Genomic DNA, 20,549 nt, shown 5'->3' on the forward strand with positions numbered 1-20,549 from the left:
TATGCTGAACAGATGAAATCAGATTAGTAAACAGAGAAGCATGTTCAAAAGACTTTGTAACACCAGCTCCTAAATTGCACCTGTTACGCACTCAAAAAGCAAGTGATAATGAAATAAAAATCATCTAGAAATTCTGTCCTTTATGATTATGCAACATTATTATGGTGAAGAGTACAGAATCATAGAGTAGAGGACAATGGAAGGGACCTCTGGAGATCATCTAATCCAACCAACCTGCTCAAAGTAGGATCAACTAAAGCAGGTTGCTCAGGACTGTGTCTGGTCAAGTTTTCAATGTCTCCAAGGCTGGAGACTTCACAACATCTCTGTGCAACTGGTTCCAGTGTCCAGCTACCCTCATAGATTTTTGTATGTTCAGATGGAATTTCCTGTGTTTCAGTGCCCATGGCCTCTTGATCTGTTAGTGGACACCATTAAGAAGGCTAAGAAAAAAAAAAAGTACCACCTTGTGCAATTTTTCAAGTTCAGAGTGACTCTGATTGTTCAATACGTGACAAATGGGATGGAAGACACCATTCACAATGCACTGAATATACCAAGCTGTCTCTACACCAAGTGATAGGACAAGAGGCAACGGGCACAAACTGAAATGCAGGAAGTTCCATTTGAATATGAAGAAAAATTTCTTCACCGTAAGGGTGACAGAGCACTGGAACAGGTTGCCCAGAGAGGCTGTGGAGTCTCCTTCTCTGGAGACACTCAACACCCGCCTGAACGCAATCCTGTGCAACATGCTCTAGGTGATCCTGCTCAAGCATTTGGACTAGATGATCTCCAGAGGTCTCTTTCAATCTTGACCATTCTGTGATTCTGTAATTCTCTTAGTTCCTACACAATTCAAGGTCTCCATTACCAGAGGACTTCGGTAAGTGGCAACGATGGGTGGCTGTCAGCATCCCTACTGACAGCATGCCAAGAATTGGCAACTTCTTACTGAAGAGTAGCTGTTTCTCCCCCCTAGTTCCTTTCAGTTGAGTTATCAGCTAATTCCAGTCAAGCAGAAGACACATTTCTAACTTGGCATGGAAATATGAAAAGGCACAGGATAATTAGGCAATTAGTACAGAATACTACTTCAAAAGTACATGCATGTATGATAGCTTTCTCTAAAAGAGATATACTCCAACAACTTATATTGCTTACTTTATTTTACTGTTAGTCTTTATGCATACCAGAGCCCATGAAAACTTAAGCACTAGATGCAAAGTTTCATAGTTATGATCTCCTGAAAACAGTGAATTACAGTAGAGCAAGAAATTCATTTTTAACCTCCCTGCATTTCATATCATAGAGTCCTAATCCCAGACAAAGAGTTCATATTTTAATTTATCCATTATATTAAAATAATATTTCACAGACATGTAAAAAGAAAGAACTGAATAAATTACTATTTTGGGATATTTTAATTATTTTCAAAACAAAACAGTGAACTGAGACTACCTACCTACAATAATATGTAGAGCTGATGTTACTGGATCAGAAATGCCAACTGTTGAATAACATATGCAATCTGTTGACCCTGAAAAATGAAAAACTAAAAATTAATTTATATCTTTCAAAACAAGTATTATTGGCACATTCCCTCCAAACAAAAGCATAATGTTCTCTCAGCCTGCTCCCTTTTTACATTATGAAACACTATACAGGCACAAATATGATCTAAATAGTAATAATATCTTTTTTTCCAAAAATTTACTTCTCTCTATATAAAGTACAAAGACTTATTCTATGCAATAAATGTATAGCAGTTGGTATGGGGAAGTAAGTTGTTAGTTCACAGAGAAGATTTCAGGATTAGATTAAAACTTTTGTATCAGTTATGGATTGCTGGAAGAAAGGCATACATTGATTCTCCTCTGCTTAAGATTTCTTACTGACATTTCATAAAAAGAAGATATTATGACCAGTCTCCAATTTTCTGGCGAAGTGCTGTAAATTCCAGGTTGTCAACATACTCAACTTCTCCAGATGCATTTTAAAACACAGATTCCTGCTTAATTCTATTATTGAAAATTAGTAGATACTTCCTTTCAGGAATTACTTTATAGATACGGAAGCAAAGTGGATAGAGATATATCTTTACAGTCTTGAGTAAAATACCCCAAAGCAGACGGGGGAAGATTTAGGTTCATCTATATTCTCAGTCATCACTACTAACTAGCTTTAGGTGGCTCTACACTCAGTACACTGGCTATGCTAGGAGCCATTTAGAGATAGCCACGCTCTCCAATACCTACATGAAGAGCCAGAGAGTCTAACAGAGTTCTAAATTCTACTCTGTAGCAGGGACTTGGAAGTCAGGGCCAGATATATCAAAGCACATAATTTGTTGCAGCACCTAACTCCAGATCAAGTTTCTCCTTTCCCTGCCCTCAAAACTAATTCATTTAAAGTCAGTGCTCGCAATTCTATCATCTGCTTTCAGGATTGCTATTGATGCACTAGAGGTTGAATACCTCAGATACAAAGCTTTTTGAGGTCTATTCAGATTAAAACATAAAACTAAAAATGGAAGAATGATAATGATCATTTTAAATCCACTTTTGGCTCTTTCTCACTTTGAAGGCAGACAGGGTATACACTATCAATAAAGGTGATGAAAATCCTTTCCCCTCCATCTCACTTCTCAGGAAATGGACATAATTTCCCCTATCAGCGAAGGGCATAAAAGAACCTACTATCAGGTAAACATTATGCAGAAGCAGACACAGTGAGCAAGAAGCCCCAGTAACCAATTAAAGAAAAGATAAATACAACAGAACTGCAAAACAAAAGAAAGAGTCTGATTAAGAGCTCTCTCTACAAGACAAAGGTTCACAATATTGCAAATGTATCATTATCTGTATAGGCTGTTGCACAGAAAACAGGACTCCACTCTCAGTATCATACCAGATGTGGTATACAGAATATGCTATCGTGCCAGATTTGGAGTTTTATAGCAGAAAGTGTTCATCAGAGTTCAGATACTGAAGCTCTGCATCACTTTCAATTTTGCCAATTTTATTTTGTCTCCTACTCTCATGAATTTCAGATAGGCAGAAAATTCTCAGTGGTCTCCAAAAGAAAAGCCAAGAAAATTAATTACTGAGTGATGTGGCCTGAACTTCTACTGCTAATATATAAGCCTAATGTTTCAACCAACTCTTCATTTCTTCAAGATCAACTGTATTCTGTTGCTAGAATTACCCCAAATTCATGTTAATTCCAGACACATACAGATTCAGCTTCCAGGTAGTCTTGCACACTAGGTGGGAGGAGGAGAGGGGAATTCATACAAGCATTTAAACACAGGAGGCTTGTCTCCCATACTCTTCTGTCGTCGTTTTAAAAAGCTGATTTATCCATTGGACAGTTTCTAGAACCCCTGTTCATTTCCATTCATAACCTTTCTCATAGAGGGAGGCCACTGAAACTAGTTAACACCTAAAATTAGATCTAAAGTCTGAAATTAATTCAAAGATTCTAAAATGTAGGCTGGGAAAAGATATCAATGTTTTACCGACAGTCAAATTGCTCCTATTTCTTAGACATGCCAACAGAGTATAAAATATTAACATAGCTACAAACAGTAAAATATCAGGTTTTTTGCTCTCTCAGACCTGGTAGCACAGCAATAAAATCAGTATTATCCCTTACACACATTCTAAGAGAATAAAAGTGGTCATAACACCACATCACACCAAATATGAACCTAAAAGTGCTGGTTTCAAGGTCACAAAAATGTTTAACTAGTATTTGAAATATATCATAAGCATGATGATTTGAATCTCTTTGAACACTTTACAACTAAATAGAAAATTTATATCATTTTGGACAAAGTTTGTTTTTCTTCTTAGTTTTAAATTAGAACGGTCTTGAATAGATTTGGAATCTACTACTTCCCAAACAGCACTCACAGTAACTGCACCAAAATCTAGCTTATTTCATCCACATACATCTAATTTGCAGGGGCATTAGAATGTAAATCTAGAATTTGACTTACATCCCTTCTATTCTCTGGAATGATTAACAGCTTAGGGTTGCCAGAGCTCTCAGTCTAGGCAAGAAGTGTAAAGTGTGATTCTTGGATAATGGTCAGGTGATGGATGTTATTTGTTCTGGCTAAACTGAGAGAAAATGTGATAACACATCCTGCTAGAATTTTTGTGTATTTCAAGGGCAACAGTAGAAGAGAATGAAGGAAAATAATTCCTTCATTGTTCAGAATTGTATGCAGCCCTTTAAAGCAAACTGGGAAGAAAATAGTTGATTCACTTGTTAACTGAACTCTAACTCATTAGAAAAAGAAAGATCTTCTGTATGGAACCTACATTTTGCTTTCGTGTCCAGGAAGGGTAAAAAACGGTATGTAGGGAAGGACTGAGTTTCAGGTGAATGCACTAAAAGTAGTACACATGTGCATGGACACGCGATTGTATGTCTAAGCTCCCATTCTGGTCAAGGAGGTCTTGTCAGGAGAGTTGAAGGCAGCCTGGGGTTGGCCACACACAGGCATTTCATACTATTTGAGGTGCCTCAGGGGACATCTGCTCAAGAAGGGCAGATGCATACAGGACATATGGGCTGTTTTGACCAGACTCCCCATCCCCATCTATAACATGAGTTAAGATATCTATCTTACATGCAGGTACCTAACCATAGGCATTACAATTTGTGTGTAATTTCAAATTGAAACCTACTTTAAGTAGGGTAATTCCCCTAAAAATGACACCAAACATCAATGGTGTTCAATGCTGCAGAGTCCTATGCTTTGCTTCTAAATGCTATCCTAGTATAAAACATGTCTTGCATAGCACTCGTACATCTCAAAGAGCACTAAGCAGCCCCATATAGCTAGCTAATCCCAAACTAAATGTTTGAAGTCTTCCAACTAGGAAAAGCTCCCATCCCAGGTATCTTGCTATTAAGACCTGATTGTAAGTGTGCAAAGGGCACAACCGCTGCTACAGTAGCTAATCCTTGGTAGAACAACTACAATCATTTTGAATCTTTATCATACATCTATGCAGACTAGAGCCCTTTTCCATTATTAATCAATTTCCCCAAAGTCTGTTATTAGAAGGTATCACATAGCCACACAGATGCTACATAGTCAAGTTCTTCTGTTTTCTTTTTCTCCCAAATTTATATTAAAAATGCATTTTAAATTTAATCAAGATGATTCTTCCTTTTAACTAATTATAGAGAGAAATGGTCAAGATGTGTATTTAAAATATTAAAAAGAGTATAAAAGCTTATATTCCTCATCAAGTACATTTTTGCCACAGCAAGATTTAAGAAAGCAAAGGGTTGAGACTGCACAGAGTAAGATACAACTAAAATAAATCAGTCATTTACCTGCTCCCCTCTCTATGCATGCAAATATTGTTTAACTATGCTTGGTTAGAGTGTGGTGCTAATAATGTCAAGGTTGCAGGTTCGATCCCCATATACGCCACTCATTTGAGGGTTGGACTAGATGATCTCCAGAGGTCCCTTCCAAGCTTACCAACTCTGTGATTCTATGACTAGGTAAGTTGTGCAGATGGGTGCTCAGACAAACACCTCACAAGCTTTAAATTGGTCATTAAGCCACTAAAGTGATACGTAAGACCATTCTTACTGACTGCATGGAAGAGTTCATATCATATGCTACTGCGGACAAAAAATGGAAAGTTTACCACGTGCAACAAACAAGAGGACAGGCCAAGTGCTAAAATTTATCATTTGAAAAATGCTTAGGACTACTACCTTGCAATTAAGTTTTAAAACAAAAAATACACACGCTACTTGGACTTTTTTTGGGGGGGTGGGGGGGGCTTTTAACGGTTAAACACAAAATGAAACACATTCCAGAGAACTGGAAGATCACCACTGTAGTTCCAGCTGCTAAAGGTTAGAGGGATGACAGAAGCAAGTCAGCTAGACGTTGATCCTAGAACAGACAGTGAATTTAGTAGAGAAACAGAAATCCTCCTAGTGCTTACAAGCATTCCTCTATACTTCTGACACGTCTGGTTACGGGGCAGGTGGTCCTTTAGCATATTCAGACTCAGGAGCAAATTCAGACTTCTCAGGAGCAAATTAGCATGGCAACACAATTCTGTACAGCAAAGATGTAAAATTAATAGCTTCAATGTAGGGTCTGTTCATTTTGATTATTTTTGCAAAGTTGCAGAGTTTATGCAGTTCCCCAGTAAAGAAATACCAGTCAAGTCATGCTACTGTCAGAGTAACTTCATATGGAATTATTTTTAGTTCAGCACTATTTAATATTTAAATCTAGATGGCATCTTTTCTGAGAAGAGATTTTCAAAAGAAAAGAAACAGACACATTCAAAAGTAAAGATATTAAATTATTTTTTAGAGGAAGAAATAAATGGTCTGTACATACAGTTGTGCTTCTACTCAAAGTTTTACACATCTTCCTTTTAGCACCCAAAAAACAATTCAGCATTTTCAGAATGACAGATTGCTTAAAAAGAAATAATTCAGAAGGACTTTGGGTTGTCTATTTTACTTTTTTGGGGGTACATAATCACTTTAGCGAAAGTTATAGTACAAGAAAAAAGGGATAATGCAATGCTGATAAATTTAAAAGGTGAGGTTTTATCAATACAGGTAAAAGCAATCTTGATCTAGTTGCTTTTGTAGTAGCTCCACAATACTGGTTGTTCTAAGACTCTCATTTCCGGAAGTATAATTGATTTAGAAAAAATGCTGCAGGAGAAATATAACATATTGGACCTAAGAATTGAAATTAGACCTACCTTGGACAACCTTGAAATGAAACTGCTAGTTAAACTACAAAGATCATTAAATATTACAAACTTTATGACAAGAAAGGTTGTGGACACATTGTTCAGCCTTTTAAAAAGAAAACAGCTGTTTATGATATCCTTTAACGCATTTTCTAAGAGAAATTTTACAGCCTAGAGAAAGCCAGAAGGAGCAGAGTCATCTTTATAATCTTACTTCTTCCTAGTTTTGAAATGTGTTAATGAATCCCCGAACATTTTTCTATATAAACTTCACATAACAAGCTGGTGGTGTCATCTTCAGCATTCTCAACTTCTACAAACACATCAACACTCTGACGTCTGATTATAAATCACAATGCATGTTCAGTACTTTCCATTAAAAAGATCATATCCTTGACTGCAACAAAAGATTATATAGTGAGAGGCAGCTAGAAACACTGTAAGTCTAAATTACTATAGCAATTAATACTTTTCTGCACTTTACTCAATTTTCCCTAGTGGTTGGAAAACTTTTACTCTATTCCTAAGGGAGATTAGCAGACTTGTTTTTTGGAAAGAGTATGATTGTATTAATATTATTCTATAGCACAGAGTGTAGTAGTATTTTCCTTCCAGTTGCTGAGATCACAGAGGCATTTAATATAGTCAGTACTCTTTTACTAAAGAAGCCTCCAACAGCAATGACAGCTTTGTCCAACCATTCCATGCCAGATATAATAATAAGAATGCATTATTTTGGTTTATTCTAGAGGCTATTAATTTTAAAACTAAAGCATCAAGATGAAACTTCAATGCTGCACATTAAAACCACAGAAAAATAATTACTTTAAGTTCTATGGCCGTATACTACCACTCTGAATATAGCAAGAAACCACAGTTGGATGTGCTTTAAGGCTAGATGACATTAACAGGAAGTAATAACTCAAAAGTTTTTGCATGTGCACTGACTTGCAATTTCCATGCTAGAGTACCAAATTTGGAAATTCGGTCAAGTTGCTAAAGCCCCTAAGTATCTTAACAACAAATCTGTTTACAACATCAGTCTAATTTATCTCAATTTACACTGGCATATTTGAAGAATAGCTGCAGCTAATATAGAAGTTCAGCAGTCAAAAATGGCCATTTGAATAGAATCCTTTATACTCATTAAAATACAAGTTATTTAACAAACCAATGTACAATGAAGTATAAGAATCATCGATATTTTAACCAGAAGTCACATGAAGGAAATAGACCAGCTGCACACACAGATCAGCTGGATACACATTGATCACAAAAGGCTAAATAAGTCCTTGCTCCGGAGTAGGAATCATGGCTTAGAAATAGCATTAATATTTAAAAAAGCCTAGAGATTTCTGCCTACGAAATAAAGCTAATTCCTCCTGAACGTGTTTCAGTATGAAATCTTTCTTTCATTTTCAGTTTCAAATTTCTGTGCAATTAAATTAACAATTTCTGAGCTGAATTGAACATTAGTTTGACTGCAGATTGTAGATGAAACCTGAACGAAATGCTATGCTTCACACATTGGTTTTACGGTCAGTTCTTGATTACACAACAGCAGAAGCTGTGTAAATATAAGTAAGTGATGAAAAGATTAAGTGTGTCTTACTACTATTTTAAGACTAAGCAGACTAGAAGAAATGAGGTAAGGTTTAAGAAGTAAAAAAATGTAAAGTTAAAGAGTGCTATGTTTAAAAGTATCTTTTTAAAAATGGAAAGCATTTCCATGCTTTCCATGGAGGAGGAGGAATAAGAGAGAGAAAAAATGTGACCCATCAGGAATTTACACAGATAAGGATTCATCCAGAATAAGCTTTAAATAGTATGGCCTGTACAAATACAGTGACAAATCTATATCCTCCCTTCAAAAAAAGCAGATAGGCAATAGTGAAATTGAGATACACAAAAAATAGAGATTGGTGGGCTGCATTTATGTGAAAGTCTGATTTCCCCTCCCTCCCTTTTTTTTCCTTCTCCTCTCTTAAATCCAGTTGGAAAAGGAAGACAGGGTATATGAACTTGGATAAAGATGGGAAAGAATACGTTTTCAAGAGGAAGAATTTTCTATGTACGAACTAAGCCAACTTAGATACTGGTTCTGGACCACAATTTGTTTCTTTTTATCCAGTTTTCAAGGAGCTGCAGTTTCAGCAAGAGTAGAGAACTCTACTACTGAAGAAACAAAAGAAAAAAAGCAGGAGTGAGCTGCCATGTTCTTATTTCACCTCAAAGGAAAGGAAAGAACACATTTATGGTAACATCTAAAGGAACAGACCTCTTAACAGAAATCACGTGGTTATGTGATGATTCAAGGCTGAAACCACTATTTCCTGGTTTTAAATTTTAATTTCATCTTAAACTACACTGAGGTATATAACTTATTACAATGAAGTTGTGAACTCTTTAGTATAAAACTACGTTAGAGAAATGAACTGTGAATGTAACAAACTAAGAAATCAACAAGATGCGTTTAACATGACAGCATCTGGCATCTTTGTGGGCAGGCCATTTAGGAGGCTTCTCAGAGGGGTAAACTACAGTGAACTCAGCAGGAAAAAAAGAAGGCAGGCACACATTTCAGCTCAACCAGCAACATGTAGTTTAATCACAGCAACGAAAGTAGAAACAACTACTTGCTATGTTTCAGTAACACAGCTAAAGTCAGGGTCTAAATAATAAAAAAGTTGAAGTCCCTGAGTTGGTTTTACCTTACCTCAGGCTGTTACTCCAGGTTAACAGTCTGCATTCATCAGAAGACAAGAATACACACAGAGCTTTAGAACTTAACCTCTGAAGGCTGGGTAATGTTTGCTTTTAGTCTCCATCAGTGTGTTCTTAGGATTTTAAGAAAATGTTTCTTACACTGAATTAAAAAGACTTATATAAGACTCTGGACTTCTTAGAAATTAGTCAGAAGAACTTCAAGGCCTGCTTCATTAGATGCTGTTATAAAGAATTTTTAAAGGATCTGAATGAGTTGAAGAAAAATATTCATTCAGAGCACTGATTACAAGGTTACATCTCCTGTTAGTTTAAGCATAGAACATGCAGCATACATTCAAATAGCAACTCTCTACACGGAATGAAAGACAAAAACCAGAACATTGTAAAAAATGTAAGAGAAGAAAGTGACTTGATACATGTTAGAAATATTGAAATATCAATTAAGCTCATACTTTTTGTTTGTAGTTGGAAAAAATGCATTAGAATTTGTTGAAAAAGCAAGATTAATCTTTTATGATGCTAATAGTTCCTTTTCCTCAGGGCAAAAAAACAATTCTTAATACTGAGGTTCTGGTATTTTAATTGTGTATTCTTACGGTCACAAAGATCACTGGCAGAGAAATTCTTCTCAAAGTAAATTACATAAACAAAAGTCCTTAATTGAATAAGTTTGCCTGAATAAGGGAAAGGGCAGAGCACTTCTAATTCTATTTTTGTAAGTTTAATACACAAATTGATTTTAATATAATGCTTTAACAAATAAAATCATGTAATATTTTAATATAGTAATTATATATTAGCTAACCATAGGAATGAAAGGCAATATAGAAACATAAAAATGTATCACATCACAACTTCTATGTGCCTAACCTTCAGCATAATACACATGGAAAGGGTTAGGCTTCTTCCAAGCACAATTTAGATGAATAGCTTGGATATCTTCTCAAAGATAAAAGGAACATAAAATCAGTCACCTAAAGCATAAGAGTTATAAATATTTTACTTCAACTTGGTCAATTCTTGTAACCTATGTCAAATGCTCTCATGAAGTCTCTGTTTTAGTCAGCAGCTCATAATAATTATTTCATATCAGCGTTGAATTCAATTCTCAACCATCTGATAAACAAACCCACCCACCTAAACACACACACACACACACACAACAGCACAGAAGAGACACTGACTAGTCCGTTTGTCTTTTAATCTGGACTTTAAAAGTGTAGGTGCTATTAAAGAGCTGCAACTTTGAATTCAATTTTGAGAGAGAAAATCATCTCAATTACACACGCTACATCATACACAGTTATCAAAGAACTGAATTCTGAGAAAGTTCTCATCAATGCCTCTCAACAACCAGCAGTAGTCAGGATTGCCTGAAAAAGTGACTGTCATTTAAAAGTGCAAAGATTTAGAACACCTAAACACCAGCAGGGGCAACTCTGGATCCTGAGGACTGTTCCTCAGCTATAGTTGCTCTTTGCTTCTTGCAATGACAACTAGGAGCTAGAGAAGGAAGAAGCCACAAAATTAAAAACAAGAAAGAAGCAACTAACTACTTCATTATTAAATATTCTAAAATTGTACATTTTAGACTTGCTTTCTAGGGTCCTTTCTAAATAGGATTGCATAGGATCATTAAATATACTAGGATACCAACAGTTTTAATTAGGTATCTTTACGGAATAATATTGCTCATATTTTACATTTAGGCCCCCTATCGAGAAGTTAAAGAACCGAATAAAGTAAATTGAAAGTCAACCCTTTCTTACCAGCAGGAATTATGCCAATCCTTATATTGCACTGGACTAACGGTGCTTTGGGATTATTTTGGTCTATGCCAGAGTCCTTCTGCATTCTTCCAATGAGACCATGCATCACTTCACTGAACATGCCGTCCCCACCAACACAGACAACACTGCCAGGAAACACAAATTAGAATGCACACTAACAGTCAATAAACAACACAGGAAGTGTTCTATGTAGGGCATGCGCTGCACATCAAATAAAGTTGTTCTACTCTGCTCCTCCATCTTTACAGATTACAAAAACACACAGTCAACTTGGGCCTAAACAAAAAAGAGAAAAAACAAATTCAAGCTATTCAACTGCAAATGCACCTAGACACTTCTTTAATGTTAGAAAAATGTTGGAATGCAGCCAAATAATAATAATTCTCTATTTTCTTTTGCTATGTGCAGATTAGAAGTATCAGTGGAAACTCACTACACAGGGAAAACACAGAACAGGGCTGTACGTACAGCTCTGTAAGTATATTAGGTAAATAAAATGTAAATACGGTACTTTTACTAAAAAAGGAAAGTGTAGTTAATATTTGTAGCTTCAAGCAGAAGTGCAATATTTAACACTATCCATTTAACAGGGACATACAAAATTTAAAACAGACAAGTGCATGCTTGCATGCTGTTCTGAACATGCTGAACTTCAGAAGCCCGTAAAACAGAAGTCATGTAACTTACATAGCCATTCATAATGAAATAGAGTTCTAAATGTTACCAGAAGCAAAAAACTGTTTTGCAAAAATTAATTTGAGTCAGAGCCAGTGCAGCAGCTACACAGATCCTCAACACTTTAAAGTTCAGCAGTCCACAGCCACACAAATACTAAGAAGTAAAAGACTATTTTTCAGCAGTATAACTTTTACGCACAATAATCAAATACACACTCTGCACTCTAAAAGCATAGCATCTTTAACTGAAAAACTGTAATTCGAACACACTTTGAAGGAACACATGACAAATTCAAAATTATGCATATAGTCCTCAGCATACATGATTATAAAAGTTAACTGTTTAGCAATCTTTTCCAATACACAATCTAACACTTGCTCTTTCACAGTCAGCAATATATATTGCAGAACGAGCACTTGTTCCATAGGACAGATCAATTGATTTCATCTTTTAAGTACTGCCAATTTAAATTTAGCTATCTTTGTTTTATTTTCAGCATAAAGGAATCCTGATTCATTTGTTTAATGAAAATTCATTTGTTTAATGAATGGAGAGGATAGTCTTATAACATACACTGTCCATCTTTCAGTCCAGGCCTAAGAGACTGGGAGAGAAGAGGGTGTTTGTTTTTCAGTTTCACAATGAGTTTCTCTTTTCAAAGCTTAGCTGCATTACTCCTCAACTTGAGCAGCCTGTTCCATCTTTCTGCACAGACTCTAAAAGATGTTAAGTGGGCAGAAATTTCTGCCTCAATTTAAGAGCAATCCTGTATCAATCTTGTTTGAAATTCAAAAATCAATACTATTCTGTTCTTAACAAATAGTATATCCAGATTCAGAGATGACAGAATGAAATGGATGTCTCTGCCTACCAACAGTAAATGCTGACAGATAAAGAAATTCACATACACACTATTAATATGTTCAAATCAATCGCAAACATCAGATGGTCGATCTGCAAGGCCTTAATGCTTAGCAAAGAAACACCATCAAAGAGATTCTGCTAGGATGTTTTTTCCATTTTTTTTCCAACAGATTAGTATCCCACTTTTTAGATAATAACAGTAAACTAGATATGCTAAAGGATTTCCAGCACATGAAATAAATGAGTTTTAGAATTATTCTGACAATTTGTTTCAAAGTTTTTTTTCTAGTTTTTAAAGACTTGTGCAACTGGCATATGGATAAGGAAGTATAGTGATTCATCTCTATCAGTTATTCTGAACACAGTCATTGCTTGTGCAATACTACAGCATGCTGTAGCTGCTCTACACAGTGATATGCAAGAACTTGCTATTTGGTAATGGTATTAGTATTTTAAGTAGCTGTCTTCAAAGGGAAGCTGCTCTATCAATGAGCTGTTGGATTAGTATCCACACCATAGGAAATTTTTTTAAGGGAAAATGGGAAAAACAAAAAGGAAACTCACACAACAAGAATAAATAAGCTGTCTCAAGTATACACTTGGAAGGTAGTGAAGTGATTAGCCTTAAGAAATCCTATATCTAGCTTCAAAATTGCAATCATGCCCTTCCCTAGTTGGAGATCTGCAGATTAAATGAAGAATCTCATCATCTAAGTATTTTCTCTTCATTATCAGAACTAATCCAAGAGGAGAGGTGGACAACAATTAGATGAAGGAATCAAAACAAACTTTTCTTGTACGTGAGAAAAGTCAATGAAACTTCATGAAAACAAGCACATTTATGTTGTTCAACTATTTTAAAACCTTATAACCAAGCAATCTTGTATTAAAAAAGTAGTATTAATACAAGAGAACTGCTTCAGAAATCCAAAAGCAAAACCCACCACCAAGACACTACAGTAAGATAAATTTGATTCTACAGAAAATGCTGCCAGTACCAGTGGTACCTTCTGCACTGGCGGTGAGGCTTACCTCCCTCTTGTCATTCCTCACAAAGAACCTCAATCAGATGGTAAATTCACCTCTGTTTGGAACTTAATTCACCACCTTATCTTACAGACAATGCTAAGCTTCAAGTTATTCCTCTTACCTCTGAAATTCCTTGGGCATCCAACTTCTTCAGTGCAATATAAGGGTTTTTTTTTTAAGCTACAGAGTTAAAATAATCTTAAAATAAATAATAATAAAAATAATAAGAGAGGCAAGGACTCTCTCTTTTCCTCCACCAACTTTGATGTTACAACATTTCCTAAATATTTTAGCTCTTCTCTCCCAAATTATATAGCTTTAAAAGCCTAAAGTTTGTTTAATGATTTATTTTTCTGTACTTCCTGAAAAATAATCATTTTTAGTTTTCTGAGGAAATGGTACATGGACTTAATGAGAAAACAGATAGGCATAGCTTGTGATGACACATGTAATTTACATCAATGTATTTAGAAATTACATGCTGAACTACTTCTCAATACTTTAGTTTTATAGTTTTAGCACAGTAAGTGCTGAAACATTTTAGTAGAGATAAAATACTCCGACCTATACCAAAACGTTTAGCTACATATTCTTCCCATATTTCATGTGAGTGTCCTTTCTTTTGATTGTTCCTGATGAACCTTGCCAGGCCAGAATGATTACAACTTTGGGCATCTCTTTAGAGCACAGACAATTCTAGACATTGGCTTGCTTTCTTCCCTCTTCTATTCTGTATTGGAATTTCACCAAGCTTCAGTGTTATCCTACTTCAAATCATGTAAGTCACATTAAAAGAAAATACATAAATAAATAAATAGGTCTTTCAGGACCCTGGTTTCCTTGCCTTACATGGCAAGAGGAACTAACTAAAAAATAGCTATTTATTTCTAAACAGCACACAGCTTTTATACACTGCTCAAAAACTACTGACGCAACGTGCTGGATCCATGCATGGGTCAAGCTCACCTGTACCTCAAAATGCTTCAGAATATCTTTCATGCTGCCACATAATATTAGAATGCTTAATGTCTGAATGAGCAAAAAAAACTTGTCTGAGATTTGTGTGAAGAAACAAACAAAAAATGTAAAAATCATTATATTAGACTTCTGTATATTACATGTTAAACAAGTTTATTGAAGTAATCCAATTTTCCTTTGACCCTCCTAAACGTAAAGCTCTTCCTACAGAAAGGAATGCACCCCTAAACTTTTCTCTGTTGCAGTCAATGTAATATCCATAAAGGTTGAAAAAAGAGACAATAGGACAGGCCTCAATATATCAGCTAGAAGAGAAAAAAAAAACAAACAAAATTACTTACCCATCATATTTATTAATATTAACTTCAAATAAGTTGTCCTTAGCATGGTTAGCACGTTCAGTTACTATGAAGAAATATACACATAAAACAATTTTACTCAAATAGTTTACAAAGAACAGTATTCATTAAAGACCATGATTCTATTACAGTGTGACCATAAAAACAGCTTACCTGTTAGTTTTGTTTCAAATGATATTATGCCAAAGAAAAAACTGAAAGAGGCATGTACTACCACAAACACAGAATAAATATTTTATTTAAAAAAATGTGCAAATAAAGATTGTTTTTAATTGCTTAGGCATATAATATCTTAATATTTAAATAGTAAACTTAAAAAGAGGAAAAAAGCAGTGTCTTATAAATAAAGAACTCAAATAGCTCAGAAATAACAACTTACTAAATTAAAATTTAGTAAATACAGAATTGATACATCATCTTCATTTTCTTGGCTATCCATACTTTAATTAAGAGTATCATCTCCCGTATCGTTCATCCACTCGATAAGTAAAGCCAAATAACAGAAACAACTTAAGCTATATGGAGATATTTGAAAGAATTTATATCATGTTTATTAAGAAACTAAAATGCTCATTACTCACTAAAAACATCAGTGGAGATAGAAGCCAGACTGAATAGTGGAGCAACTTTCTGTTCATAAATCCTCTTCCCTTGTCGTTTTCCTCCGTATGGATTAATATACACAAGCAACTGCTTTGGTCTAGCTTCTGCCAAAGGGAAAAATAAATTGCAATACATTGCTTCTGGACAGAATAAAAAAATTTAAACAAGCTAAAAAAACCTACTAAAGTGAACAGAGCACAGAAACTTTTTAAATGTTTATTAACTTATAACTCTAACTTTTTATTATAAAGAGTTATAGAAATTTGCTTCATCTAAGCAGTTTACTGTACTGAGTATACTCAGCACAGAGTGAATGAGTAACTGAAATTCAGAATCAGTAATCTTGATTACTTATTCTTTCACACCAGTAGAATCAGGGGCAACAAATAGATTTTTTATTTGATATTGAAACAAAAACCAAGCATTTAATACATCAATGAGTGTGAAATTCTACCTTCCACTGTGATGGTTTTACAAGTTAGATCAACTCCAAAACAAACAAACACCCTTCCCAAACCTCATCAAAAGAAGTAAACTCAACTTGCAAGATAAAAATCATTCTGAATCAATCTCAGCCTCAGGAAGTCTTTAAGACAGATTTGTGGAAGCTGGACCATTGTGCCAGAACAAGTATCACTGCAGCTTTTGCATACTCTTCCCTAAGCTGCCACTGGCCATCAGACACAGGATATTGCCAATATGGACCTTCAGTCTGACTTCATGTGGCTATTTTCACATTCTTATGCATATTATTTTTACAGTGCTTTTCCATAAGATAGAATTAGTATCTCAAGCGTACAAAACAAAAGACAAATCAAGGGCAGCAAGGGAAGGGCACATGTGGTTGTGGCACACTTTAAAATAAATTATTTAAGCAATAGTTTCTGCTTTTGTAACATATATTAAACACAGTTCCTTCATGTGATAAAGGAACAATAAAAATACCTCACAGAACTATATGCTGTAGAGCAACAGCTTGCCCTCTGCATCTAATCTTCTTCTCCCTCCCGTACCAAGAAAAGACCTTTGATATTATTATCAACTTTGGTCAAACAGTTATGGATTTGCATCAGCAACGCCAATCAAAATTCTTATATACTCATACTGACAAATAGTTGAAATGGTAATGCTTGCTACACTTAAAGACCCTCCCTTTTTTGTGCGGAATATAAAGATGTGCTATAAGATTTGCATCTCCTTGGATAGTATTCTAAATTATTATTTTAAAAGAAAAAAACACAAGCAGAGTTTAGATCATCAGCACACTTGTACAGCAAATCCACTCATGCTACATTGTTTGAATTGTTTAAGGCTGCCACACATCCAGATGCTGTCCTCCTTTTCTGAGAGTACTTGTTACACTTTTCCAAAAAATTTTATTACCAACAGAATGAACATCTGCACTCGAACTGAGACTGATGTTATTTTCTTTTAAGCTCATAAAGACATGTGAAACAACTCAGAAATAGTTAGATGTGTGGGTCCCTCCTCCCCAGTCACAGCTACTGCTGGCCTGGCCACATTTCTCTCACATGTAGTGTATGGGTGCACAAGATCAGGAGTGCATTTTTTCTTTTTCTAATTGCATTCAGAAAAGGATTTAGTTGAAGATTTTACTGGAAGCCAGCTACTTCATGAATAGTGTATCCAAAAGAAAAACTTTAATAAGGTATATGCATCCAATGTCTATACAGCAGAACATTTTTTGTTAAATATCTACATATGGCTTGCATCTAGAAGCCTTTTCAGTATCAGTATTGTATTAGCTTCAGTACAAAGCACCGACAGAAAAGAAGTTCAATCTTGTATCTGATTTTGCTTTTAACTATAAATGTGAATGAGACAAAAAAAATGGGAAACAGGAACCGTAGCCAAGTTCTTTGCTACTTAACTCGGTGATATTTGGAAGAGTGGGCAGAAACAGAGGAAAAGACAACTGCATTGCACTTTGCTAATTTACGAAATGTACTGTCTCCAGCTGCTCCTGACTGGCCTCCTTGGACTCGATTACCTTACTTTGTCTCAGCTTTCAACATGACCTTTTGCTAACCATACGGCTGCTCTGCCTGCCCTGCTCAGATACAGTGGGACCACATCTTGAAAGGCAAGGGCACTGCCTCTGCTGTCCTCACCCTCAGTTTGCCCTCCCTCATGGAGCTGCCCTGCTCCTGCTCCTCCCTAACATACGTTGGGGTATTTCTTTCAGCCACAATGCCTGCAAAACTCTTTTTAGCATTCCAAGAAGCAGATGAGAGTCCTAAACACAAATAATGGGAACATTTATTACATAAGGCCCACTATTGGCAGGAACGACTGGACAAGGGATGCAGACACACAAAAAAGCTGTGCACTTATCTTACAAATGCTATAATCCATTGATCTCTAGAGGACCTCAAATCTCTGAGCTTACACCTGCTCTATACTTCTTCCAAAGCTAAAATCCATTAAAACCTCTGCTAAGCTTCCAGTGTGTGTTATTTCATAAGAATAATTTAACCTCTGGGAAAACGGGTACAAGACAGCTATAGCCCTGATTGGATTAAAACACTCAGTACAGGTTAAAGATTATAGAAGTGCAAAATAGTGGCTACAAGAATGAGATACTTCAACTCCTAGCTTCCTTACCTTTTGAGCATGAGCTAGTCTTAAGGGTTCAGGAAAGCAAATATATCAATACAATCTTAACTGATGTACATGCCTGGAAAATTATGCTGTAAATGATAGTAACTTAGTCAAACTTACTCTGCAATTCAAGTAATTCTTTCAGTGCCTGTATCCACTGGTTACACAACTGCTCATCAACACACCAAAATGTCACGTCACTACACCGCCAGCGGTGATTTCGGGCTTTTTTCACATAGTACACTATTAAAAAAAAGGGGGGGGGAGAATGAGAGTGCCATATTTCCATATTTCCTGTATTTTCTGTGAATTGATAAATGCATTTTGAAATGATCTCAGGAGGCGGTTAAGGGGGAAGGTAGTTAACTCCCACTACACATTTCTGCAAATGACAGAAGCATTCAGAGTGTGACCAGGACAATATCTGTAAATAACAAAGATAAAAACGTAAATGAAAGCATTTGCTTCATCTTTTTTAACCTTACAGCAAATACATAAACATAGAGATATGCAAAAGCTAACTGAGCTTATATATTTCTTTAACCATATTAAATAAAATCTACAATGTCTACACAATATATAAGACCATGACCTTAGGAGGATAAGTTAAGCCCTTGCATCAGCTCCCATGTAACCTACAGAACTGGGTGAATTTATCTTCATGAAGATGAAATTTGAGAATGCAAAAGAAAATTCCAAATCTCTTAACAACTAGGCTGATGAGACAAGATGAACTCTTACTCTTCCATTTGAAGTATCACCAGTCATCATAACTGGAAGGATCAAATATGAAGAAAGTACTCCACAGTATAAATCTCCGGCATGAGAGCATTCATTTTTTTCCAGCTTTGCAGCATAGAAGGTATTCACTTTTCCACAAAAACAACCAGAGCAGTATCTTTTGCCACTTTTTTGTAAGAACGCAGTCAATAACACAAAAAACATTCACATATATATATTCCAAAAAACATGGATACTAAATAAATAACGGGACTCATTTTTCCAGTCTCTCTTTTCTGATTTCCTAGTTAAGCAGTAGAAAATAATTATCCTGCCCTAGATTCATTTAGCAGCAAAAATGTAGAGACAAGTTAGCACATAATTATATAACCAAACACAGCATGTGTTCTGAAAGCAAGGATTTCTTTTCTTTTTTTAAATTAAAGAGCTTTAAATAGTAAATTGGTATTTTTACACATCCGTTCTCTTAAAAAATTATACTATTTCTAAAGATTCCTTTTGCATGTGAATTCTCACAAAAATATCTCCAACAAAGTAATTAGCACAAGCATCCTGAAACCGTTAACTGCCTTACCTGTGAAAGCATGCGGCTTTGCCATTTTTTGCCATTTGCCACTGTTACGCTGTTTCTTGTTAAGATCAGTTTCTTCTACTGCAATTATCTCAGATGTTGGTACAGAACAGTTTTCTGTATGAACACAAGATCCTACACATTAGTATCTTAATAGCATCAGAATGTTTATTTCTACATATAATATAGACATGCAAATAGAGCAGCTACTTATTAAGTATATCGAAGAACATAAGAAGGAATTTGCTGAGTATTTCCAACTTTCTTCTGCCTTTACTCAAAAAACACTTTATCCATAAACACATGCAGACTACTTTGATTACTGTTTAAAATATCTGTGATTTCTGATAAAGCTACATATTGCAAGTATGAGAGCTGTTCTGTATGAAGCCAAAATCCAGGAACACCAATTTCAGAGTAAGACTGCCCCTTCAGTGACCTCCGATCTAGATATTTGATAGTGAATAGCACATATTTTTTCAAAGAAGGTGCAACTAAATTTACTGGTAGAGTGACTACAGAAGCTATTTGTTATTCTCAAGTATGCAGCTGGCTTATGAAAGAGAAGCATTCACATAAATTCTTAAGTCCTACTAAGCTTTTAAATCTAATTCTAGACATTATGATAATGTAATGTTAGAAGTACTTCCCTTGAGTCAATTTAAAAACTATTGTTTTTCAGAATTAAAGACCTCTTGCTCTTATATTACGAAAGAATTTCTTCTACCTTCAATCTTTTTTTCCCCTTCATGGTTCCTCATCACATTGTTTTCTCAACCCTCCTCAAACTAGGCTTCTTTTCCTCCTCATTTTCACTAGTGATTTT

At 35.4% G+C, this 20,549-nt stretch overlaps 1 protein-coding gene across 2 annotated transcripts in view; it reads right to left on the reverse strand.

Annotated features, from left to right (window-relative positions):
• CERK (ceramide kinase) overlaps window positions 1-20,549 on the reverse strand; it is a 44,005-nt gene that overhangs the window by 15,278 nt on the left and 8,178 nt on the right. For both annotated transcript variants that reach the window (XM_062582737.1, XM_062582747.1), the window contains exons 2-7: window positions 19,727-19,840; window positions 18,532-18,654; window positions 15,768-15,893; window positions 15,169-15,232; window positions 11,258-11,403; window positions 1,466-1,540 (exon numbers count right to left, since the gene is read on the reverse strand). In XM_062582737.1, the coding sequence (XP_062438721.1) occupies window positions 1,466-1,540; window positions 11,258-11,403; window positions 15,169-15,232; window positions 15,768-15,893; window positions 18,532-18,654; window positions 19,727-19,840 (648 nt within the window). The remainder of the gene's footprint in view (window positions 1-1,465; window positions 1,541-11,257; window positions 11,404-15,168; window positions 15,233-15,767; window positions 15,894-18,531; window positions 18,655-19,726; window positions 19,841-20,549) is intronic.

Source organism: Rhea pennata, chromosome 1 (assembly GCF_028389875.1).
Source record: "Rhea pennata isolate bPtePen1 chromosome 1, bPtePen1.pri, whole genome shotgun sequence".
NCBI classification, from domain to species: Eukaryota; Metazoa; Chordata; class Aves; order Rheiformes; family Rheidae; genus Rhea; species Rhea pennata.